General features: G+C 38.1%; 1 protein-coding gene across 3 annotated transcripts in view; it reads right to left on the bottom strand.

The window, feature by feature from the left end:
* Positions 1 to 21,317, bottom strand: part of BICD1 (BICD cargo adaptor 1) — a 212,650-nt gene that overhangs the window by 8,335 nt on the left and 182,998 nt on the right. Inside the window, exons 9-10 of one of the 3 annotated variants that reach the window (XM_045811927.2) lie at positions 13,346 to 13,354; positions 2,762 to 2,837 (exon numbers count right to left, since the gene is read on the bottom strand). The exons of 1 other annotated variant lie outside the window; for it this stretch is intronic. In XM_045811927.2, the coding sequence (XP_045667883.2) occupies positions 2,762 to 2,837; positions 13,346 to 13,354 (85 nt within the window). The remainder of the gene's footprint in view (positions 1 to 2,761; positions 2,838 to 13,345; positions 13,355 to 21,317) is intronic. One more of the 3 variants, XM_045811923.2, reaches the window with a different exon arrangement.

The following is a 21,317-nucleotide window of genomic DNA, read 5'->3' as shown; positions in this document are numbered from 1 at the left end:
TGTCCAAGTTAGCAACTCCTCGATAGAAGGGGAGAAGTGCTAAATCCCAAACATCTCCATATATTTAAATATTACATCCAAGGCAGCCACACATTGGGCATTCCCCTCACATTATGATTATCTATTATCTATAAACAACTTCAATAATTTAGCTTCATAACAGAATCAGTTTGTAAGAAGTATCCATGGGAAAGATGAGGAAAATGCTCATTTATTCAAAACCCTACACCTAAAAAAGTTATTTGAACATATGTGTAAGCTGAAGGAAGTATAAAACAATTTTTATCGTGAGAAACAGAGAACACTGATCTAAAGTTACTCAACCTTGTGAGCATGTTTTATTTCTCATGTTTCTCTTTACATGAATGTTCCTTTCTTTTCAATTCAGGGATACAGAGTCAACATGAGTGATTTAAATTCTGACTACGCTCCTCACAGCATAATGAAAATCGGGGGGCGTCTCCTGGTGGTGCAGTGGTGCACCGCGGTGGTTAGGGCAACGCGTGCCAGACTCGTTGGGCTCAGTTGCTTTCAGGGGGGGTGACCCTGGAGAAGTCACGTTAGCTCCTTCTCTGCCTCCTCAGTTTCCTGGTTTAAAAATGGGTGTGATAACTGTTCCCAGTCGTAATGATTAATAAGTGTAAAGAACTGAACACAGGTCATGTACACGGTAAGAATTCAAACGTCGGCTGTTAACTTTTCTGCCACCAAGAAGCGACAAGAGCAGTGAGGGCATTAAATTCGATCCATTTGGCAGAGGCGTGGGTGGGAAGGAAGCCAACCGTAATTTCCGTGACTCTGAAAAGGAGCTTTTCCAGGTCTATATGGATTTTATCATTTCTCTGTGGGGACCACTGAACCTGGCCTATGCTGTATTCTCATGGGTAGAAACTAGAAACATTTGTAATTCATTAAATTGCTTTTCTTTAAAGTAAATCATCCCTGGGAAGGTGTAGCAAGCAACCTAAATTCTGTAAGCTCAGAAGACATAGCCCTGGGGCAGGTAACCCTTTAGTCAGACCAGTTCCTAAAAAAAAAAGCAAGGTGAAATAAAATCAAACTTAAAACATTTTCCCACTAGCTTTTCCACTCCTTACCTAATTGAAACACTTAAAGAAGTAGGCTTCTCCATTCTTTCCCCAAGCAAATTAGAGAAGTTATAAAAGAGGCCACAGACCTTTTGCCTTGAGGGATGGTTGGGCACTGAGAACAGTTAGTAACACATCGAGAGCACACTAAGCATTAGGCCTGTGCCACACAGAATCCCTCAAAACTATTCTCTTCCTTACTTTACAAGTAAAAAACAAAAACAAAAACAAAAACCACACACACAGAGACAGAACGTCTTAGCCAGCAAAAGCAAGTTTCCACGATTACACAACTAGCAGGGGGTAGAGGTGGAATTTCAACCCAAGCAATCTGCCTGCGGAGCTCATTCACTCATTCCTGTCATCAGCAGGTGCTGAAGATGTGTTGCGAGGCTGGCACTGTCCCTGGGTGGGTGGGGTGCGTGGTGGAGAATGGACTGTGGGTGAAGTTCCCATGTTCTTCACCACTGCACACGTGGGGTCCTACTAAGACGGGTCTGAACATTTATCATTATATCCAGTTACTTACATAATTAAAATGACTCTACAGCTGGTTTCTGTAATAAGATGGCATTCATATGTTAGCAAAGAATGCTCCTGAAGTAAAAACTCCGGGGCTGGAATCCTGTTGGCAGACTAGACATCAGTCAGGAGACACTGGCTTGGGGCTTATTTACCCATGTGCCTTCTCCGGCTAACTCCATGTCTCCCTTCTCCAACTAGCTGCACAACCACCCCTGAGACCAAGTCACATGAGGGCTTTGGCCGCCGCTGTGTTTCGCAGCATCTGTGGCTCCCCAGCTCTCCCGGCTCTAACCCATGAGCTGCTCCTGATACCTACTCCTGACGCACGTGGAAATATATTCAGGCCTGTCCCTACTCAAAAACAGCCTTGCCCTGGTAGGAGATGACACATTAAAATCCAGAAAGAACAATAAGTAGACTGTAAAAGCCACAAAGATGTAACGTCCTGAGGGGGTGCTCTGATGCTGAGTGTGAGTTCCATGTGGAGGTAAACTCATGATGGACTTGCAAAGCTTTCACTGGGATAGAAATTGTCAACCAATTCTCCAATTTAGTGTACAGGGAGTACGTAAAGCCACCTTTACGATTCTTCAGTTAATCTCACATAAAGGGCAATATCACTGCAAACATTCTTCTAAAATGCCAATTATGAATTTTTCTCCAGGCTTCAAATTCAGTTTTAATGAGGATGGTAAGTGGAGACAAAACAGAAACGCATTCATAAAGTTGTCTTGGAACAGACATGAGATATGCTTTCTATTCTTAGTGCCTATTTGTCTGAGAACTATAGTCTAAGGAAAAAAGACAAGCAAAAGAAAAAGTAGGGCAAACATCCTAACAACTCCAGGTTTTATACTTTGGAAGGTAATGAACCACCGCACTAATCCTAGCACTTATCCACACAAGGGAGCCGAAGGCAGCCCTCAGTCCGCCCACTAGCAGCCAGTAAGAGAAACGCTGGCTCTCTTGTAGTCCCACGGAGCACATGTAGACTTCAGGTATGCAGTGTGTGTTAGTGTAGCCCATATTTAAGATCAAATGTAGCAAATGTCATTATGGATAGGAAGTTATGGTGTTGGAGGGGAGAGCTTGGGCTCCATGGATCTGACATGCAGCTGGGTGAGAAGAGAAAGGACGTCCGAATTTACCTGACAGTTGGGCAGTCTTGCCTCCCGGCTAGTTGTGAGCACTGTGGCGGTACGGAGGCAGCAGGCTGCTGACAATCTACAAGAAACTGATAAATTAGACATGTGTACAAAGAGATGACATAGCGTCGTGTTAGTAACAGTAACTAAAGCAGTTGCCTGAGAGATTTAGTGAGGAATGTGCATTCATACAGAAACATCTGACATTTTATTTCCCCCTGAACAATGCCAATAGAAAGGACGTTTTTCTTAATTAAATACAGTTTTTAAAATTAGTGGTACAAAACTGGTAGTGAGATTTCTCAAGTATATTGGAATATATGTGGCCATTCACATTTGGTATCTGGATACATCTAAAAATAAAGAGTCTATTAATATAATGAAAGATCTTCAAGTTCTGAACTTGAACATGATGGCAGTTACTTGCTTAGCACTTAGACCTGCTTTTCCAAAACGGAATATATTCAGATAACTGCCTTTATTGTCAGGATACATGGGCATATTGTCAATCCCATAGGTACATTGAAAAAAGCAAGCATGCAATACAATATTTTCCATGATTAATGAGATATCAGAGAAAGAAATCATCCTTACAGCTTTCTGAAAATTTTATTAATCAAAAGCAAGATTTGTTAGCAGAAATATGAGAATGTTTATTATATAGTAAATTGTTAGTAACTTGGATGGATGGAGAAAGCTAACCTGAATGGGAAATTCACTTTGTTATATTTTTGCCATTTTCAAGTCACACAAGGTTAACAAAATGCTAGCTATTAAAACTCCGTGTTTCAGCTGATCAGTTATGTTAATCGTTTACTGCAAGAAAGACCATGTGCTGAGTGTTCTAAACTAACCAAAACAGTCTGTTTATTGGTACCAGGCTGACTGTACTAGAGTCACCTGAGAAGCTGGTTTGAAATACATATATTTCTGCAAAAAGATTTTACAAAAAAGTTAAAATTAGAGTCAGATTTGAAAATTCAATTATTCTCAAGTAATTGCAGCATGTCCTCTCGCTAAGTGCTAAGACCAAGGATTTGCTTAGGAAGTCTCTTTCCTTATTTGTTATATAGATAATACTAAAGCCAAATTATCATAAAACCTGGATTCACAGGCTTAAATTAATTGAAGCTCTATTGAAATTAACATTCACAGGCCTGTATCTAAGTATCACTTGTTCTAAAGCCAGTATATTTTCATTACAGCAAAACCTGCCTATATAATTCCAGAATGCCAAAATTCATGAAAACTGCTGTTGCTTTTGCTTACATTGAAAACGCACTAAAGCTGTCTGTGATGTAAAGTAGACAGGCTTGATTTGCGTTCATTCAAGAAAACATTCTTAATGAAGGGAGCCTCTCATAGGTGGTCTTTGTTGCAGAGTAGCTTATCAATTATTACTTAGTAATAGGAATGAGATCTGCTTCTCATTGGTAGCTGGTGTTCAGATTATCACACTCAGTAAAAGTCCTTCAAATGTGACAAATATTTCCATTTTCTCCACTTTGGGGAATTCTCTTTTTTTTTCTCCTTTAACTCCTTGTCTTCTCATTTTGCAGCTTGATTAGCTCAATGATTCCCTTTTGTAGAAACTCAGAGTCTTAAAGGATGAATTCCTTTATGCTCCTTTTATCTTTTCCAATAGCTTTTCTATCTAAGTGATAATTCAGGGACGTCTTGGACTCATTCAGATAATGATTTTGAGATGATCAGCAGACAGGCAGTTTTGTTTAAGTTAGTTAATCAGGAGAGAGCTGCCCTCCTATGGTGTATTTGGGTAAACACAACGGATGTAAATGAAAATGAACACTTGGAAAACCACTCTGGAATTTGGCCTCAGGTCTTCCATTTCCAGGGAGGTATAAATGAAGCACCCCTATCGCAAAATTTTGGCTTCTATGGAATGACAAGCCTTAGAATTAGAGTAATCCGAGTATTTACATGGTTTAAATTTTTTTCCGTATCTCACTTTTATTAGAAATTTTTTTTGCTAATGCAGTTATAGATTATTCATTCAAAATATGCTCTGTGATGAAATTTAGAAAGCAGGTGATCAGGACCACAGTGCAGTCCCTTAGTGAATTGTTTAATGAGTGGTGGATATTCCTGACATTTGTAGTGAATATCAAATTTTCCTCCTTTAGTACTAATATCACTTCTGGGCTAATTATTATTGTTATTTTGTACTTGTTATTTATAAGCACTTAGTTAAGTGTTATCCTTAAAGGATAAAAAGCAAATTCTACAGATAAGATGGTGACAGATAAAAAAATAAAATTTGAAAAATAGCCATATTGCTCTGACCTAACTGTCTTCTAAATCTCTCTTCTCAGGTTAACAGCCCTCCAGTTACATACACACCTAACCCCGCTGACAAGTGGATATGTATTAGCAGGTACTTTGTAAAATGAAAGGAGTGAATTGAGAGATTGGGAAAATCCTTCCCAGCTCTGAGATGCTGTGGTTTCGTCTCCACCTGTGCTTTCTAGGATCTACGCTGGGGTAGACTCACTCCTGAAGGAGCTAGGCCTCATCTCATGACTTCTGAGGGCATAAAAGATGACAATCATGTGACCCAAGCAGGACATATTAAAGAATCCCAGCAGCCACTGTTGTCATCTGGGCCACCAGAACACAACCATTCAACAATCAAGTTACTAAACTCCTAGAATGTGTTCAAAACTGTTGGCATTGGGGACAAAGGGAAAACAGAGAAGATATGGTCCCTGGCCAATCGGGTAAGACAATCATATTCAACCAGCAATTACAAGAAAGTGTCATGATGATGGTGTTAGTGGTGATGATGATGATGATGGGGACAATGACGACAGCACCTAGCACTTGTTTCCTGCTTACCATGTGCCAGGCACTGTGTAGGCACTTAACCTGCATGCTCTCCTGTAACCCTGTTTTATGAGTTGCAGTTGACGGATGAGAAAAGGGCGACTTAGGTTAAGTAACTAGCCAGAGTCCGCTAAGAGATGGATCTGGATTTGAATCCAGGATTGTATGATCCAAAGGCTGGATTGAACTTACAGACATAACGCTGCATTGCTTTCCATGATAGGGAAATGTAGGGATCTCAGAGCAGAAACACTTAACTAAATCTAAGTGGTCAGGGAATGCTTCCTTGGAGGTTGTAATGTCTAGGCTAATGCCTAAAAAAACAAGTTAGCCAAAGAACTTCTTAGCAACTGTAAGTAGTTTGTGGTCTCTACAATAGTAATAAAATATTTCATCATAAAATCGAAGTGCTTTGAAATGCTCAGAACTGAATTAGGGAACAGTGTACATTCATAAGGTCACAGGCCCGAGAAATGCTAGAGCATACTCAGGAGATTTTTAGTGCCTCAAGGGCAGACGAATAAGGGATATGATAGCTTAAAGATCTATAGGTCTGTACTGAGGTACACATGAAGAGTGTCCATATAGGGCATTCCTCCATGAACAAAAGCCAACTAGAAAGGAAGGTTCAAAAAAGGGAGAAAGAAGGAAGGAAATTATTTGCTGAATCAACATCATATAATTTCTCTTAGGAACTTTACATTAGTTAACTGTTTAAAGTCTTAGCAACACTCTGAAGTTATTATTTTTACTATTCTTACCACAAGAAAATAAATATTTCTGATATATGGGACTACATCAAAATCTCATATACCCTGAGGCTATTTTTTTTCCTTTAACATTTTTCATGGCACCAGAAACAAACACAGAGCTGGCATCATAGTAGGTGTTCCAGAAACATTCGCCGACTAACTTAATACACAATCACCATATATATGAACTCACCCATCGTCACACAGCTAGCAAGTGGCACAGCAAGGATTTAAAGTCAGACTTTTCTGATGCTGAGGTCTATTTTCTACTCACTATTCTGGCTGGCTCTCAAATTGACACAGCTACCTCTAGAAAATATCAGGGTCATAGAGTCAGAAAAACATAATTAAGAACTTCATCAGACAGTTGAGATAATAATTTGAAGGCAACCAATTACCTCAAAAACACAAAGCAAAGTAAAGGGACAAGAATGGGGATATCATTCAATTTCTATAAATCAATGACTAGGGAGAGAAAGTCTGGTCATAGGCTTTTCCCCTCAGGCTTCTACTACTTTTAAACCTCCTACAGCAATTTAGAAAATTAACCAATTTTCTAAAAGTCAATGCCTTAGAAAGTCCCATGAGCCCACTGGTGGCTGTTTGGGGAGCGAGGGAGAGCCTCACGTGGAATGAGGCAGGGAACCCCTCTGTGCTTGGGTTCCACACTGGGCTCAGCTGGCAGTACTGAGAGGGGGTAAGGACCCTGTGGGTGAAAGCTGATCTGTGGAGACCATACCCAGCAGTTGTGCGGCTGCATGGACGGCTTCCTTAGTACCCAGATGCTCTGTGGGGAGTGGAGCAGCACCTCTTTGTGGCAAACATTCTCCTACAGAATGGCCAGCACCCCAGCCCCTGGTTTTCCAGACCTGAGAACGAACGAATCCCTACCTTCCCTCAGGACCACAAACTCCCCAGGTGCTACACACTTTCTATGAAAACTCTCTGTCCCCTGAGTTTTCCTCAGGCCAAATAATGCCAGTTCTTCCCCACAGGACACATTTGCAACTTCGCTTGCTGTCCTCCTAGCTCTTTGACCATGTTCCAGTGTGTGCAACAATCTTCTAAAAATGAGGTGTTCTGAAAGGAAATCACGTGGGATAAGATGTGATTGGTGGAGTGGAGTGGCAATCTTGCCTCATCTGAGATATCCCCATTCTATTAAAGGAGCAGAAGCCTGTATGGCAATATTTTTTCGGCAGCTATGTCACACTGCTATTTCATATGAGCTCACTTTGGCTACAGATGGTGCTATCAGGTCATGCTTCCTCCATCCTGTACTTGGGGTATCTGGAATCCCAATGCAATACTTCACACACTTTTTTTTTTTTAAGTTTTATTTATTTAAGCAATCTCTACACCCAATGTGGGGCTTGAACTCATGACCCTGAGATCAAGAGTTATACTCTCCTCTGACTGAGCCAGCCAGGTACCCCCACATACTTTTAACTTTATGTTTATCTCTAGTAAGTCTCACCTTTTCCTCCCTGATGCATCTTTTAGATCCTATTCTATAACCTAGCATATTAACTTCCTCTCTCTCATATTTCTCCCTCAAATCAGAAAATGTGATAATCATGACCTTAATATCTTCATCTTTATCTAAAATTAGTAACTAATAATGGGGTCAGGCTAAGTAGAGACCGTATTTCATAAATGTCCATCTATGAATTTGGGCCCTTTGAAGATGTCAATCAACCAGTTATGGACCTAAACAATTATATCCTCACCTACAATTTTCTCTATTTGTCTAAAAGATATTATAAAATACCTAGTTAGTTGTTTGCCAAGATTCAGGTATATTATGTTACCACTTTCCCTGATCTTATGAGATAAAGAATGAAAATAAGTCTAGCCTAAGTCATTCTTGATGAATTCATGCTGGCTGTTAATAATCCCTATTCTATATTGAGCATATGAAACCCATTCACTTCCAGAAATTTGCCTAGGATCAGCCTCAATGTTCTTGGTCCATAAGTTAGAGAAACGTCTTTCTTTTCCATTGTATAAAAACTCTATTTCCACATTTCTTCCTCTGACCCACAAAGGAATTCACCTTCTCACTTCCATATTCTGTTTCTTCCTGGGTACCTTTTCCTCTTTCACAAGGCCATGATTTTTTTTAGCATCTTTCCTTCAACAAGAAAAGTAAGGAGGAAAGGCATGTGTTTTTCCTTTTTTTCCCTTCTCATTTAAAAATGGCAACGCATATACTTCAAAAATCGGTGAGAAAAATGAAAATTCATGAGACAAACGGCAAACATGGCTCTTGGTTAGACAGTTAATATCTCTGTTAACTTGGTGTACTATTTCCAAGACTGTTAAAGATAGGTTCAGTAATTAAATTTACCCACTTAAACAACTGCTGTCATAAAATAATGACATTGCTGTTATTTTCAAATAGATATCACTTTGGAACAAATATCTTATCTAGTTGGAGTAAATGGTCAATATTCATTAAGGACCCTCCAATGAGGACAGATGGTTAACAGCAGAAAAGCAAGAATGCTTAATTATGAAAGTTATCAAACAGAAGGTTGACAGAAATAGTTATGGATTGTTCTGAAATAACTCCCTCGTTAATGATCAAAGCATAGAGACATCCTCTTTTGTGTCCTGAAGGGAGATGAAAGGATACCCCTCCTTCTTTCTGCACACCTGGTCATATCTTCCAAACTATTCGCTAATTGGGATTTCAGCAATGACAGAAAAGGAAGAGCAGGCAAAAGGAATGCAGAAGAGGAAAGGATGAGAAATAATGGTAACATGTAATATTTATTAAGTGCTGTATCTATGCAGACATTAGGCTAAACACTTTACATGCAATCGCTCTTTAATCCTTAAAAAAACTTAAAGAGATAGGTTTTATTTTTATTTTAGAAATAAGAAACCTAGGGAGGTTACGGAGCTTGTTCATGGTCACCTTCTGTATGATTTTTATAGTGAACAAAAGCTTTCTTGTGTTGACAAAACTCAACTGAGTCTGGTTGTCATAATCCTCATTTTAGAGTCAGGACACTGAGGATTAGAAGGGTTAAATGATTTTCTTAGGGCCCCTGGAGAGAGTGGCAGATGAGAACATGAGCCCAGTGGAATGCCCCATGGGGCCTGTACTGTATTACATTTTGTCACCCCAAATTCATATGTTGGAAACTCTACCACTACCTCAGAATGCAACTACATTTGAAGATAGGATCTTTAAAGAGGTAATTAAGTGAAAATGCTGCTGTGTTAGGGTGGGCCCTAATCCAGCCTGATGGATAGCCTTATGAGCAGACAGGATTGGGAAATTTAGAACACAGAGACACCAGGGATGGCCTCACACAGGCCATGTGGGGACTCAGGAAGGTGGCCATCTACATGCCAGGGGGAGAGGCCTCGGGAGAAACCAAACCTGCCCAACCTTGATCTTGGACTTCCAGCTTCCAAAACTATGAATAAGCAAATGTAGATTGTTTAAGCCCCTCAGTCTGTGGTCTTTCACTATGGCAGCCCTCACAAACTAATATGGAGCCTTTGTACTCGCTCCAAAGTAGAAGCAATTGTCACCCCACCTCTTAACCTCTTACTCTGCCAACAGTACTTCTCTAGTTGAAGTAAACCAAGAACAGCCAAAGTCCTCTCATATTTTTCTATACTCTAAACATTCTAAGGGTTGGGACAAATGAATACGTTTTACTGGTGAAAACTAGACTGATGATAGAATATGATATTTGAGTCACTGATGGAAAATACACATTTCTAGGCACTATGCACTGAAGTGGAGACAGAAAAATTGCATAATTATTAAAGAAAAGCCTCCCAAACTCAGGAACTCTGGATATTTGCAGATAATAGCACAAAGGTACTCCCCATAATTAGCTACAGACATACTTATGCATACACCCAGGTCTTAAGTGAGGGCTTTACACAACAATCCTTGGGAATGGATAACAGGTATATCACAATAATTTTCTTCCATCTGCCAACGATGTAAGCAATTCTCTGTGGTTTCCTTATCTTCTTCTTCATTCCTATTCTCTCTCCCCTGTGTGCCTCAACTTTCCACCATTCAGCATGAGATTTAGAGCCCATCAGAGAGACTTTCGTGTTTAGATCCCTGCTCCACCAAACAGTAGCTGAGGGACACTAAAAAAGTGACTTAACAGTTCTGATCCTCAGTGTTTCTGTTAAGTGAGGATATTAAATACCACTTTGCAGACCAAGTGAGAGAATGCCTGTAAAGCATGTAGCCCAGGGTCTATTGACAGGAACTGGTTATTGATTACACATGAGGGACCAAGGGGAGGAGTCAAGGTGACCTTGAGGTTTTCAACTTCAAGAAACAAAGTAAACGCCATTGACAACGATGAAATTTAAAAAGCCAAGATAGACCATATGATGAAATCATTTTGACAATGACATATATATACATATAGCCCCTATCATTACATTCATCTGAAATGCTCTTCTCTTGGACTATTCAGAACTAACAAGTTTCATCTTTATTCCCGACCACCCAGGAGGAAGTGTATGCTTCCCCTAAACTCCTTTAGCACTTATGGCACCTCCTTCAGCATTTCTGCATACAGTTTTGACCACTGCTGCCCTTGCAGTATATCTAATCTCCTCCATCACTCTATGTGGTTCAGAGCAGGAGGACTCTGCCTTGTAATTCTTATAATTCTTTGTTTCCCACAGTAGTTTGCTTGGGGAGGCATGTAGTGAAAAATACTTGCTAATAATATGCTGATTTCACCTTCCCTAAAGCATCCTTGGATTGTTTCTTTATTAGTACTTTATTATTGCATTGTCTGACGGATCCATTTGAAGAAGGGAGAATTTACAATTAGGCATTCCTAACATAGCATCTTTCTAATAAAAGAAATAAGAAAGAGGAAATACTATCTGACAAAGGCTCTAAAGTTAATTTAGTAATGTTGGGTGATTATTCTTCTTTCTAATTGTAAGACCTTGATGTATAAATCTTGAAAATAATTTTAATTGCCATTATTAAAGTGTGCCAAATAACATCAATACTGAGTTATTCCTCACTAAATCTACAAAGTGATTAATAGTGTGTTAGTGAATTAACAGAAAAGTTAATGGTAAGAAGCATCAAAATACATTCTCCTAATAGTAACAGCTTGAACACTTAAGTAGTCTTATGAATGCCTATACACATAAACTGAAAAAAAAATACATACAAAGTAGAAAATTTAGGAAAAAATAAGAAATATCTAAAGTAGAAACATTTTATAAAGAAAAATAATGACAGCATGGATAGAAACATTGACATAAATATAAACAGTAATCAGGAAAAGTTGAAATATTTTTAAAAAATCTAATGATGAACTTAATGGTACATTGACACTAATAAAAATGGAGAGCTGTGAATAACTTTTAGCATTTTATAATCAAACACATAGAGTTGGCTATCTCATCCCTTCTTGCAAACATATGACATATCCTGTTAATACATTAGTTTCTCTGAAAGTATCCACAGGTAAGACAATAGCCTTATTTCCGACTACTTAGGAGTGTAATCTACTAATTCATGTCACCAGACACTTCCGCCTTCTCTTTCCATCAGTGTTTAACACAGCAAATTCCATTATAGGTTTATACCCTTGAAAGTCAGAAACAATCATTATTAATTAAAATTTTCCAAAGAACAGTAAAGACAGAATTGTTGGAATACATAGAAAAAAAATTCAATGTAGACAATGCAAAAAATATGACCTGATAACAAATCTTAAAAAACATCTGGTTCTGCCTTGATACAAATGACAACTGCATATAGTTTATCGCATTTTGGTGACAAGCATTAAAATTGTCTTCAACGATGTAGAATCAGAGTATGACTTGTGAAGAAGAAGAGGGAGCATTTTTAGACCTTTCAGTCATTATAGATTAGACAAAAACTTTCACCCAGCTTTCCATTTGCTGTTCTGATGGATATCATATGACTAGCTGATAAAACAAAGCAATATTCACAATCTATTTTTTATTTCAAACCTTGCAAAAGAGAAATATACGAATGCTCTGCAGTATAGTCAACTTTCTACCCCTGAACAAGGTACAATGAAACCATGAGTATGTGTGGAATCAACTGCCTACAGTAGGAAGACAGAAGATAAATTGGGAGGGGGGTGATAAAATACAGTGGCACCAAGAGGTAAAAGTACATTTTGCTGCCAGATTCTTACACCAATTAAACACCTTCTCAAAAACAGCCTTTTTTCAGAAATGACCTTCCCAAGAACAGTGTCAGCTGGCACAGAGTTAACTCAAGGTGGTATGATGGGCTGTTCTCATTCAGCAAAGTCAATAATAGCATGTAGCAGATGAAGACCAGCTATACCTTTGAAATGTCAGAGTTAATTCACCAGAAAGACATAAAAGAGAAATTAAGTTAAACAAACTACAACCAAAAACCCACTAAAAAGATCCATTGTAAAAAATATATCCCCCAAAGAAAAATATATGAGACACCACTCAGTGAAATGTGTTTGATTTTCTTATTTAATATTTTTTTCATCATTAAAAAAACCAACACTAGAAAATATTCTGAGAGGTTCAGGGCATCCTCTTCTGTAAGGCGACGGATCTGAAAATTATAGGTTTTCACCAATGTCAGTGGTTTCTTGGCTTTTTCTACTTTTCTTAGAAAAGAAGAAATACTTATGTAATCCATATTTGGGGGGGTACATTTCAGAGACCCCCAAACTAAACCAAGTGTTACAAAATGCACTATGTCCTCACAAGCGTATTAAACCACAAGTATAACTTGGTTAAAGGAAAAGCAATATATTTAAATATTAAATATTTCTAAAATCCAAGTTTACAGAAGGTGCTTATTCATTTTTCAAAGAAAAGAGTAAGGATTTACAAAGACAAGCTTCCTAATGTAAAAGTATGTGATTTTTGGAAACATATTTTAAGCAAAACTACTCAGGAATAATTCTATTAAAGAAAATAAGGTTCACCTAGAGGTTTATAGCCAACTTACCTCTTTTTGCTTTTGATGTCAAGTAGTGCATAAAAAGAGAAAAAAATTATGTTTAACTGATTCTATTGTCATTACATAATGGCTTATTCCATAAATACCTACTTAGGGTAAGTGACTATCCTATACTTGTTATTTTAGGGATGTATGAATAGAGGTGGAGCTGGGACCGCCTGGACAGCCAGACATAGGTACGCAAGGTGCATTAAAGCAGCATCCGCATTGGGATGTCTGTGCCAGAGTCTTGGAGGTACCCCCTCCTACTCTGAACTTGGAATTTCAGATCTCATGATCTAAACTGATCATAGACTGATTCTATTTGTAGTAAGGCATACTCTTATGTGCAAAGAAGATTCGGGAGTCAAGGCTCAGGTTAGAGCAAAAAATGGACTAGATAAACAGCATCAGAGCAGCAAAAAAGTCCTTAACATGAGGAAAGTTTTCCCCCTTCAACTAAAGCAAGCAACGATGTCGCATCCACTAGCAGTACGTTTAGCTAAAATAACAGTCCTGCTCTAAATCAGTGCCCTGCAAAATAAACATACATATTTTCATATAAACCTATCAATGCAAATATTTGAAATTAGAGTTGTTTCTTTTAACTACTTTAAGAGTAACAATCTAATCTTAGTCCATCTCTTGAGAACCTTCACGCACGAATTCAGTTACATGAGAGGCCAGCTTGAAAAGCAGTGTCTCAGAAGGAGATCTGATCTCTGTTCCGGACACACTGAAGTGACATAATATATACACACACAAAAAAAAAAAAAAGAAAGAAAGAAAGAAAGAAAGAAAGAAAGAAAGAAAGAAAGAAAGAAAAGAAAAGAAAGAAAATCCCCAGAGTCCAGTAATGAGCAAAACTGAAACAAACTTGGCTCTCACACGTACAGTTCCTAAACACTTTAGATTTGTGATATGGAGAACATATCAATGACCATTTGTTTTTGGCTGAGAGGCAACAATTAAAGGACAGTAAAATTAAGTGTTATATGACATCTTTATGACTTTGCTTTTTTAAAAAGTAAGCAATAGAAAGGAAAAAAGCAACTGTTTTTGAGTTGTGCTTTTCCTTTTTCCTCTCATACCTTTCAGGCACAGTACACTGGGGCAACAGCCAAGGAAACCAAACAAGCATCAACAGATGACTAAAGAGAGGGGTGTGTAGAAGAAGAGACATACAGTTGTGCAAAAGGAAAACCGGGGTGGCTGGATGCCCCATTGTTATGCAACGAATACAGTGCTCTGTGAACCTTTTCTGCTTGACTAGCTGTACGAGTTTAATTACCAGGTCACTTGAAGTAGTCTAGGTGCAAGTGCTGTGGAACTACATTCCCACTACATCATTTAGAACAAAGGAACAAGTAGCAAGGGTGGCCTTTCCATGAGCATTACAACTGTCCATCATTTGCACCCTGCTCACGGCAGAACTCAGGCTGCTCCTTCACACCCTGACCAACTTGATCAGAGCTCAGGAGAGTCTCTGAAGCCAGGGTTAGCATGTAGAAAGGTCCATTACCCAACTGTTTATTAATGCCTCAGAAGGGTCTGGTCGGCTGCCATGTGGGTGGGCACTAGAAAGACATTTCTGAATTAACTCAATGGCCTCCGTAACATGTATACCAATCTAGGTATGCTTTTAGAAGTTGAATCCCATCCATTTTGAGAAGGAAATCAAAGTGTGAGTACACTGCAAGAACTTGGCATGAACTCTGGAACACTGTTCCTTTCTGCCTTGTACAGTCAGTGCTAACACATTGACACTTTAAATTGTCAAATTAAAAAAGTTTGTTCTGTTTATTAAGATAATGAAAATTTTCCTTTTTCTTGATGCAAGCTATACTACTAGTGCTAAGATATTTTAATATTTTTCCTTACAAGTCTATTTGGAAACATGGGTTGTATACAATAAGTCTAGTCCCAATCAAGAAGAGAATAATTTGTATTCATAGAATCAGAGAGTCTCAGAGTGCGGAGAAGCTCCTTCAGTATTTCTTCACTGTAACTGCCCATATATTGTTAGAAATGTGAAGGAGAGTCTGCAGTTGTTAACCTCAAGACTGGCTTCACTGGGTACCAATGTGGCTTTTTCTTATTATGTTTTTCTTAGTGTTCTTTGTAAATAGAAAATGTCCCTTTAAAAGCTGAAGTTTGGATATAACGTCCAGGAAATGCTTACGTAGTTACAGTGAGGACAAACAGTAGAATACAATAGACTAGTGCCAACAGACTGGATTAAACAGTGTGAGCATAGCAGAGAAGATGCTGATGGCCATTTCCCCCTGGAATACAATGAGGGAGAGGTCCCAGCTGCCCACCAGAACTGAGTACTGAAACTCTTTTTTGCACAGGGGGCTTTGGGATATGAAGGCAAGGCTATGCCAATGGTAGACAGTTGCAGCGCCTGACACTCACGAAGGATACCGAGGACACTAAGGGTTAGGTGCTGTACGTAAGTAATCGACGGCAGACGGACAGAATAAAGGCTGTCTCTGACTTGATGGTGGGGCGCATGCACAGGTAGAAAGTAGTAAGAGAACATGAGCAACTTCTTATTTCAGTTTTTGAACTAGTTTCTCATTTGGGGGCAGAGCCCAGTTACTTCAGTGAGTCTGAAGCAGGAGCTATGATCTACAAACCAATCCTAGAGGTGTGTCTCTTTCATGTTTTCTCCCTCCCTACTGATATTTTTAGTGAGCCAGAAAGTGTCATTTGGGCAGAATCAGGAGAGGAAGGCAGTTATTGGCTGGAATGACCTGGGTCTTTTGTGTGTCTCAGCCCATCTGTGCCCTGTCCCACACCCTGTCCCTCCACCCCCCGCTCCCCAGTGACCCCTCCAGACTCAGCCACCTTCTGGAGACCTCTATCTTTAGCATCCCACGGCTGGAATCTGGTGGACACAAGTATACCCTGGCCACTTTTGCCCTGGATATGTAATAATTAGGTATATAAAAAAAACCTATTTTCTTTCACTTAATTGATACATTAGGGAAAGATTTTAGTTTTTTCCTTGAAGAATTTAATAAGAAAATTTCAATGTCCATGGGCTTAATAAAATATTAATAAAACTTAAAAGACTTTAAAACTACATAGTTATACCAAAATTGTCAACACGGATTGAAAAATATTATCTAATGTAATATGCACATTCCAGCTGCAATGTTAGTTTTCATGTGGATTCCTTCAGTAATCTTTCTATCATCACTTTTTTGGCTTGTAATGCTCAGGTTTTGAATATGGAATCTTTAAAGAAATTTTAAGTTCTGGATAGTATTCCTGACAGAGGAAAGAGTAGGAAACAAAAACAAAAATAAAAAATAAATAAAAATGCTGATAGAACTATGGTCATCAGATGTTCCATTAATCACTGCATTATTTATTGACTGGCTTCAGTTTGCACCATGAAATTATTACTTAGTATTGTCTTTATCTTCTCTGTTATCCGAGACAAAAGGCAAACACATGGGGCCCACCTGGAAAGAGTTCTTTTGTGTTTCCTGTCTCTATATGGTGTCATTAAATTCTGCCATTTAAAATTGGCAGGATGCATTATAAACATTTTCAATGCACCCCCTACTTAAATAAAATGGACGTTTTACAAGCTTGGCTACACCAATTTCTTAATAAATATTAAGTTGTATCATTATTTTAAGAATATTTAAGACATATGGTTTCTTAGGGTGTACCTAAACAATAGGAATTAAGTTATAATACTGACAAAGAGACCTAGTAACAAATAAAGGAGATGTATAAAGATGAGTATACAAACATTTACTATACCTATTTAAAAGAGCATTGCCACTAATCAGAGACAAACAAAGTAGAATCAATTTGCAACAAAAAAATATTTGGCCCAATATTTCATAAAGAAAACTTAAATATGTGCCGTCTTAAGTCGTGTTGTAAAATTAGATGTTATGAGTAAAATTCTGGTTTCTGCGCAGAAATTATATCTAGTTAATACCATTGGTAAGTAAGAAGGCCTAGAACTATATTGTCCAATCCAGTAGCTACTAGCCAAATCTGGCTATTGAGCCCTTGAAACACAGTTCTATGTGCAAAATATACACTGAACATAAGAACAGAACATAAAATATCTGACTAATTGCTTCTATTGATTGCACGTTGCAATGATAATATTATGGATACATTGTGCTACATAAAGCATATTACTAAAATTAAGTTCATGTGTTTCTTTTTACTTTTTCTCATACGACTTTTTCTCAATTTTTCTCTAGATTAAAATTACATATCTGGTTCACATTATCTTTCTATTGAATAGCTCTGGTCTAAAAGGTGGTGGCTATTTTATTGTTTGGCAAGAAATACTTCTATTATACACCTGAAAACATTTCAAGCTTTCATGGAGGGTTCAAGTACTTCCTTGTCCTCCATAACATCTGGTTAAAAATAAACAGAAAGATGAATACTGATATAAAGAAAGCCAAGATATATTACGTGAAAAAAATTAGCATGCCTAACAATGTTTGTGGTTGTGCCAATGTTAATACATATATAATACATAGTTGTGATTATATATGTACATATTAAAAAAAATACATACAGAGAATGTTTCTGGAAGGACACAAGAAGTAGGCTGGGAGAGAGTTACTTTCTATTTTACATCCTTTTGTACCCTTTGAACTTCGAACCATCATTATCTATTGAAAATACTTAAAAACTATTTTAAAAACAGATAAAAAGGAATAAGAGAAAGTAAAAAATAAGGAAAGCCTACATATTTATATGTAATCTTTTACTCCATACTACATGGATTCATAAACTTTGCCCTTTCTTAGAGTGGATATTCTCTTATAACTGCCTTGATTTTTAGGCACCCATATATAAAAACAACCAAATAAAGAAACTTCAATATTATATATACTACATATAATATGCCATATTATTTAATGCCATATTATGTAATGCCATAATATATCTAATATTATACACACACACACCCAGACACACACTGCCTAAATTAAATGATAAGAGAAGGGAATAACTGACTTGGAAAGTTCCCAAATGCAACTCTTATGGAAATTTTATTACATCACCTACATTGAATCACATCTGAAATACACCATTTATGATCTATACATTAGAAGAACTACATGTATAGGTGATAGACCACAATAAAGCCATATATTTTGAGATATTGTAGAAAATTTGGACTTATTACCAATTATCCACCAAATTGAGGGCCTACTATGTGCCAGGTACAGTGCAGGATCCTGAAGTTTAAAAGATCAAGGAGAAAGGTTCCTGCCCAAAAGCTTACAGATTCATAGAGGAATGTGATTTAAGACTGTGTCTATGCCACTATAGTGAGGCAAACATGAGGAGGTAGGTAATTCTACCTAGTGAATATAAGGGATCAGAAAAATCTTCATAATTTATGTCCACAATGGTAAAACTCGTGTATATGATACATATAGGTTAAATACTTTGTAAGAGAAAAATCAGAGAGGGGAAAAATCTTAAAATTCTAAAATATTTATATATGAAACTAGTTATCTGGACAAAAATCGAAACATTCAGCTAAATTAGAGAATATCAGGTATTTATCTAAACAAAGCAAATATGGAGCTATTGGGAAAAAATGAGATACATTTTTCAGTTTTCAACTGGGTATTTTTCAGTTTTCAGTTGGGTATCTGTCTTCACAGAGACAGATGGAATCTAATGAAGAGACACATCTCTCAGATGACGTTCTTAACGTTGCACATTCCAACTCAAGATCATCCTATAGTAAAAGATTTCCTGTAGAAATGGAATTGCTCCTTGAAAAAACATACTGAAAAAGATTATGAGGGTGTTGGACATTTCCACTGTAAAATGAATCATGACTAACCCAGAAAAAGACAAATACTCCTGCAGCATACATGATACACTAACATTTGGAAATCTGAACCACCTTCTAATTGCACTGGGGTCAGATAGAAACATGTATATTCCAACATGTGGTTGACATTTTCTGAATTACTATTTTTTATTTAACTTTTGTTTTGTTGGATACCAAACTAAGGGCAACATGCTCTAGCATCAGAAAATGCCCAAGCTTTCCTCTGCAGAGACCTCTATAGAAGCTATATTAAGAGAAAAGACGAGCCTAAGAGATTGCAAGTTTCAACAGACTGCTGTTCACTCTGGCTATTTCAAAAATTGAATCCTGTGGGGAAGGGGGAGTGGGAAGCATAGTGACTTGGGGAAGGGGAGCTCACAAAAATGGAGAGGCCTCTAGAGGAAAAAATATACTTTAGGAAAAAACCACTGAGGCTGTCTGTTAGTTCAGGAAGTCAGTTCAAATAGCACTCACTCAGTTCTTTCTCTATATAAAACGTGGGAAGATGAAGGAAACAAGCAGTAAGAGTAGGTTGTGTGTACACAGGACACACTGGCTCTCAGGTATGGTTGGACTTCTCTAAATTCAGACATGTGTCAACAGGCACACTCCTCCCAGTTTTGATTCCAACCCCACCACCTCTCATCTGCACATTTCATGAGACTCCATATCTACTTCTTTACCTTAGATGTTAGCCACATCCAATCCATTCTACACCTTGCTGTCAGGGAGATCTAATATATTGAAGACCTGGTCTTAATCTTAAAACAGTCATCTATGCCCATGGAATAAAGTCCACTCTCACTAACCTGGTCATCTGTTTTTAAGTCCTTGTCTGTCTTTCCAGTGTCATTTCCTATTACTCCCAAGTCTCCCTTCAATTTCTAGTCCCCAAGCTTGGGGCCTTTGCAAAAGCTGACCTTTCCTAGAAGGCTTTTCTCATTACCCATATCTGCATCCCTACTGTCTGCCTATCAAGGTCTAGTCACCTTTCAAGACCAGCGCTCACATTCCTTTTGGGAGAATGCTCCTAACGATCCCAACTCTTCTGTTTATTCTGGGAACATCCATTAACACCATTACTTATTTGAAGCCCGGGGATGATGTTTCACTTAAATAGCATATTGTATCAAAAGCCAAGGAAAGTGCCTGACACACAGTGGCAGCTCAACACATTCTGTTAAATTTTGATGAATGAGTGAATGAGCAAATAAATTAAGGAAAGAAATGTGGGTTTGGTACATGCCTAAAAACATAAACTGCAATATAAAAAACAAACTGTTGTTTGAATGTAGTGAAATGTAAAGGCAATTTTCACTAATGAACATGTTTGTGCCTGTTGTTGACTATACATCTAAAAGGGTGATTATGTATCTAAGGTTAACACATTTCTGTGAGCTGCCTTAAAAATTGGCAAAATCTAAAATATCATACAAAATTTTCAGATTTCAAAACAGTACCATTCTCTCACACTAGTTCAGTCATCGTGTCAGAGAAAGAGAAGGAGAGAAAAAGAGAAGTAGGGTGGGGCAGCGGGAATTGAAATGATAGGGGAAAGCGAAACATCCAAAAGGAAAAGCTCCTACATGGAAAACAGTGTGAAGAGCAAATTGCCCAGGCTGTTACTTCGAGAAAAGGGTTCAAACTTGCTTTTTTATGTTTGAGATTTCTTGTTTATCCTGTTGCAGTATTGTGATTTATAAGAAAGATTTATTTGGTTTCCATCCACAGTTCCTGGCTCACAGCTCTCAAAACCCTTGGAATTTCCTGTTGAGAGTGACAAAGGTGTCCCCAATTATCTTAATAAAGTGACTGTTGGACTTCATCTAAGAATGGGGACTGGTTACCAGGAGAATCAAGAGAACATGCCATGTGGCTGAAGGGTTGGAACATTTAGTCCTACTACCTGGCCTCTGAGGAGGGGAGAGGGGCTGGAAGTTGAATCAATCACCAATGGCCAATGATTTAATCAATAATGCCTATGTAATGATGCCTCCATAAAACCCCAAAAGGACTGAGTTGGTGAATGCCTGGAGATCTGGGGAGAGTGGTGTGCGCTGGGAGAGAACATGGAATGCCAAGTTCCTTCATTATACCTTGCCCTACACATCTCTTCCATTTGGCTGTCTCTGA

Source organism: Ursus americanus, chromosome 25 (assembly GCF_024610735.1).
Source record: "Ursus americanus isolate L20-20 chromosome 25, mUrsAme1.1.p, whole genome shotgun sequence".
In the NCBI taxonomy this organism is placed as follows: domain Eukaryota; kingdom Metazoa; phylum Chordata; class Mammalia; order Carnivora; family Ursidae; genus Ursus; species Ursus americanus.
The sequence above is the reverse complement of the archived record's forward strand: the minus strand, read 5'-3'. Positions and strand labels throughout refer to the sequence as shown.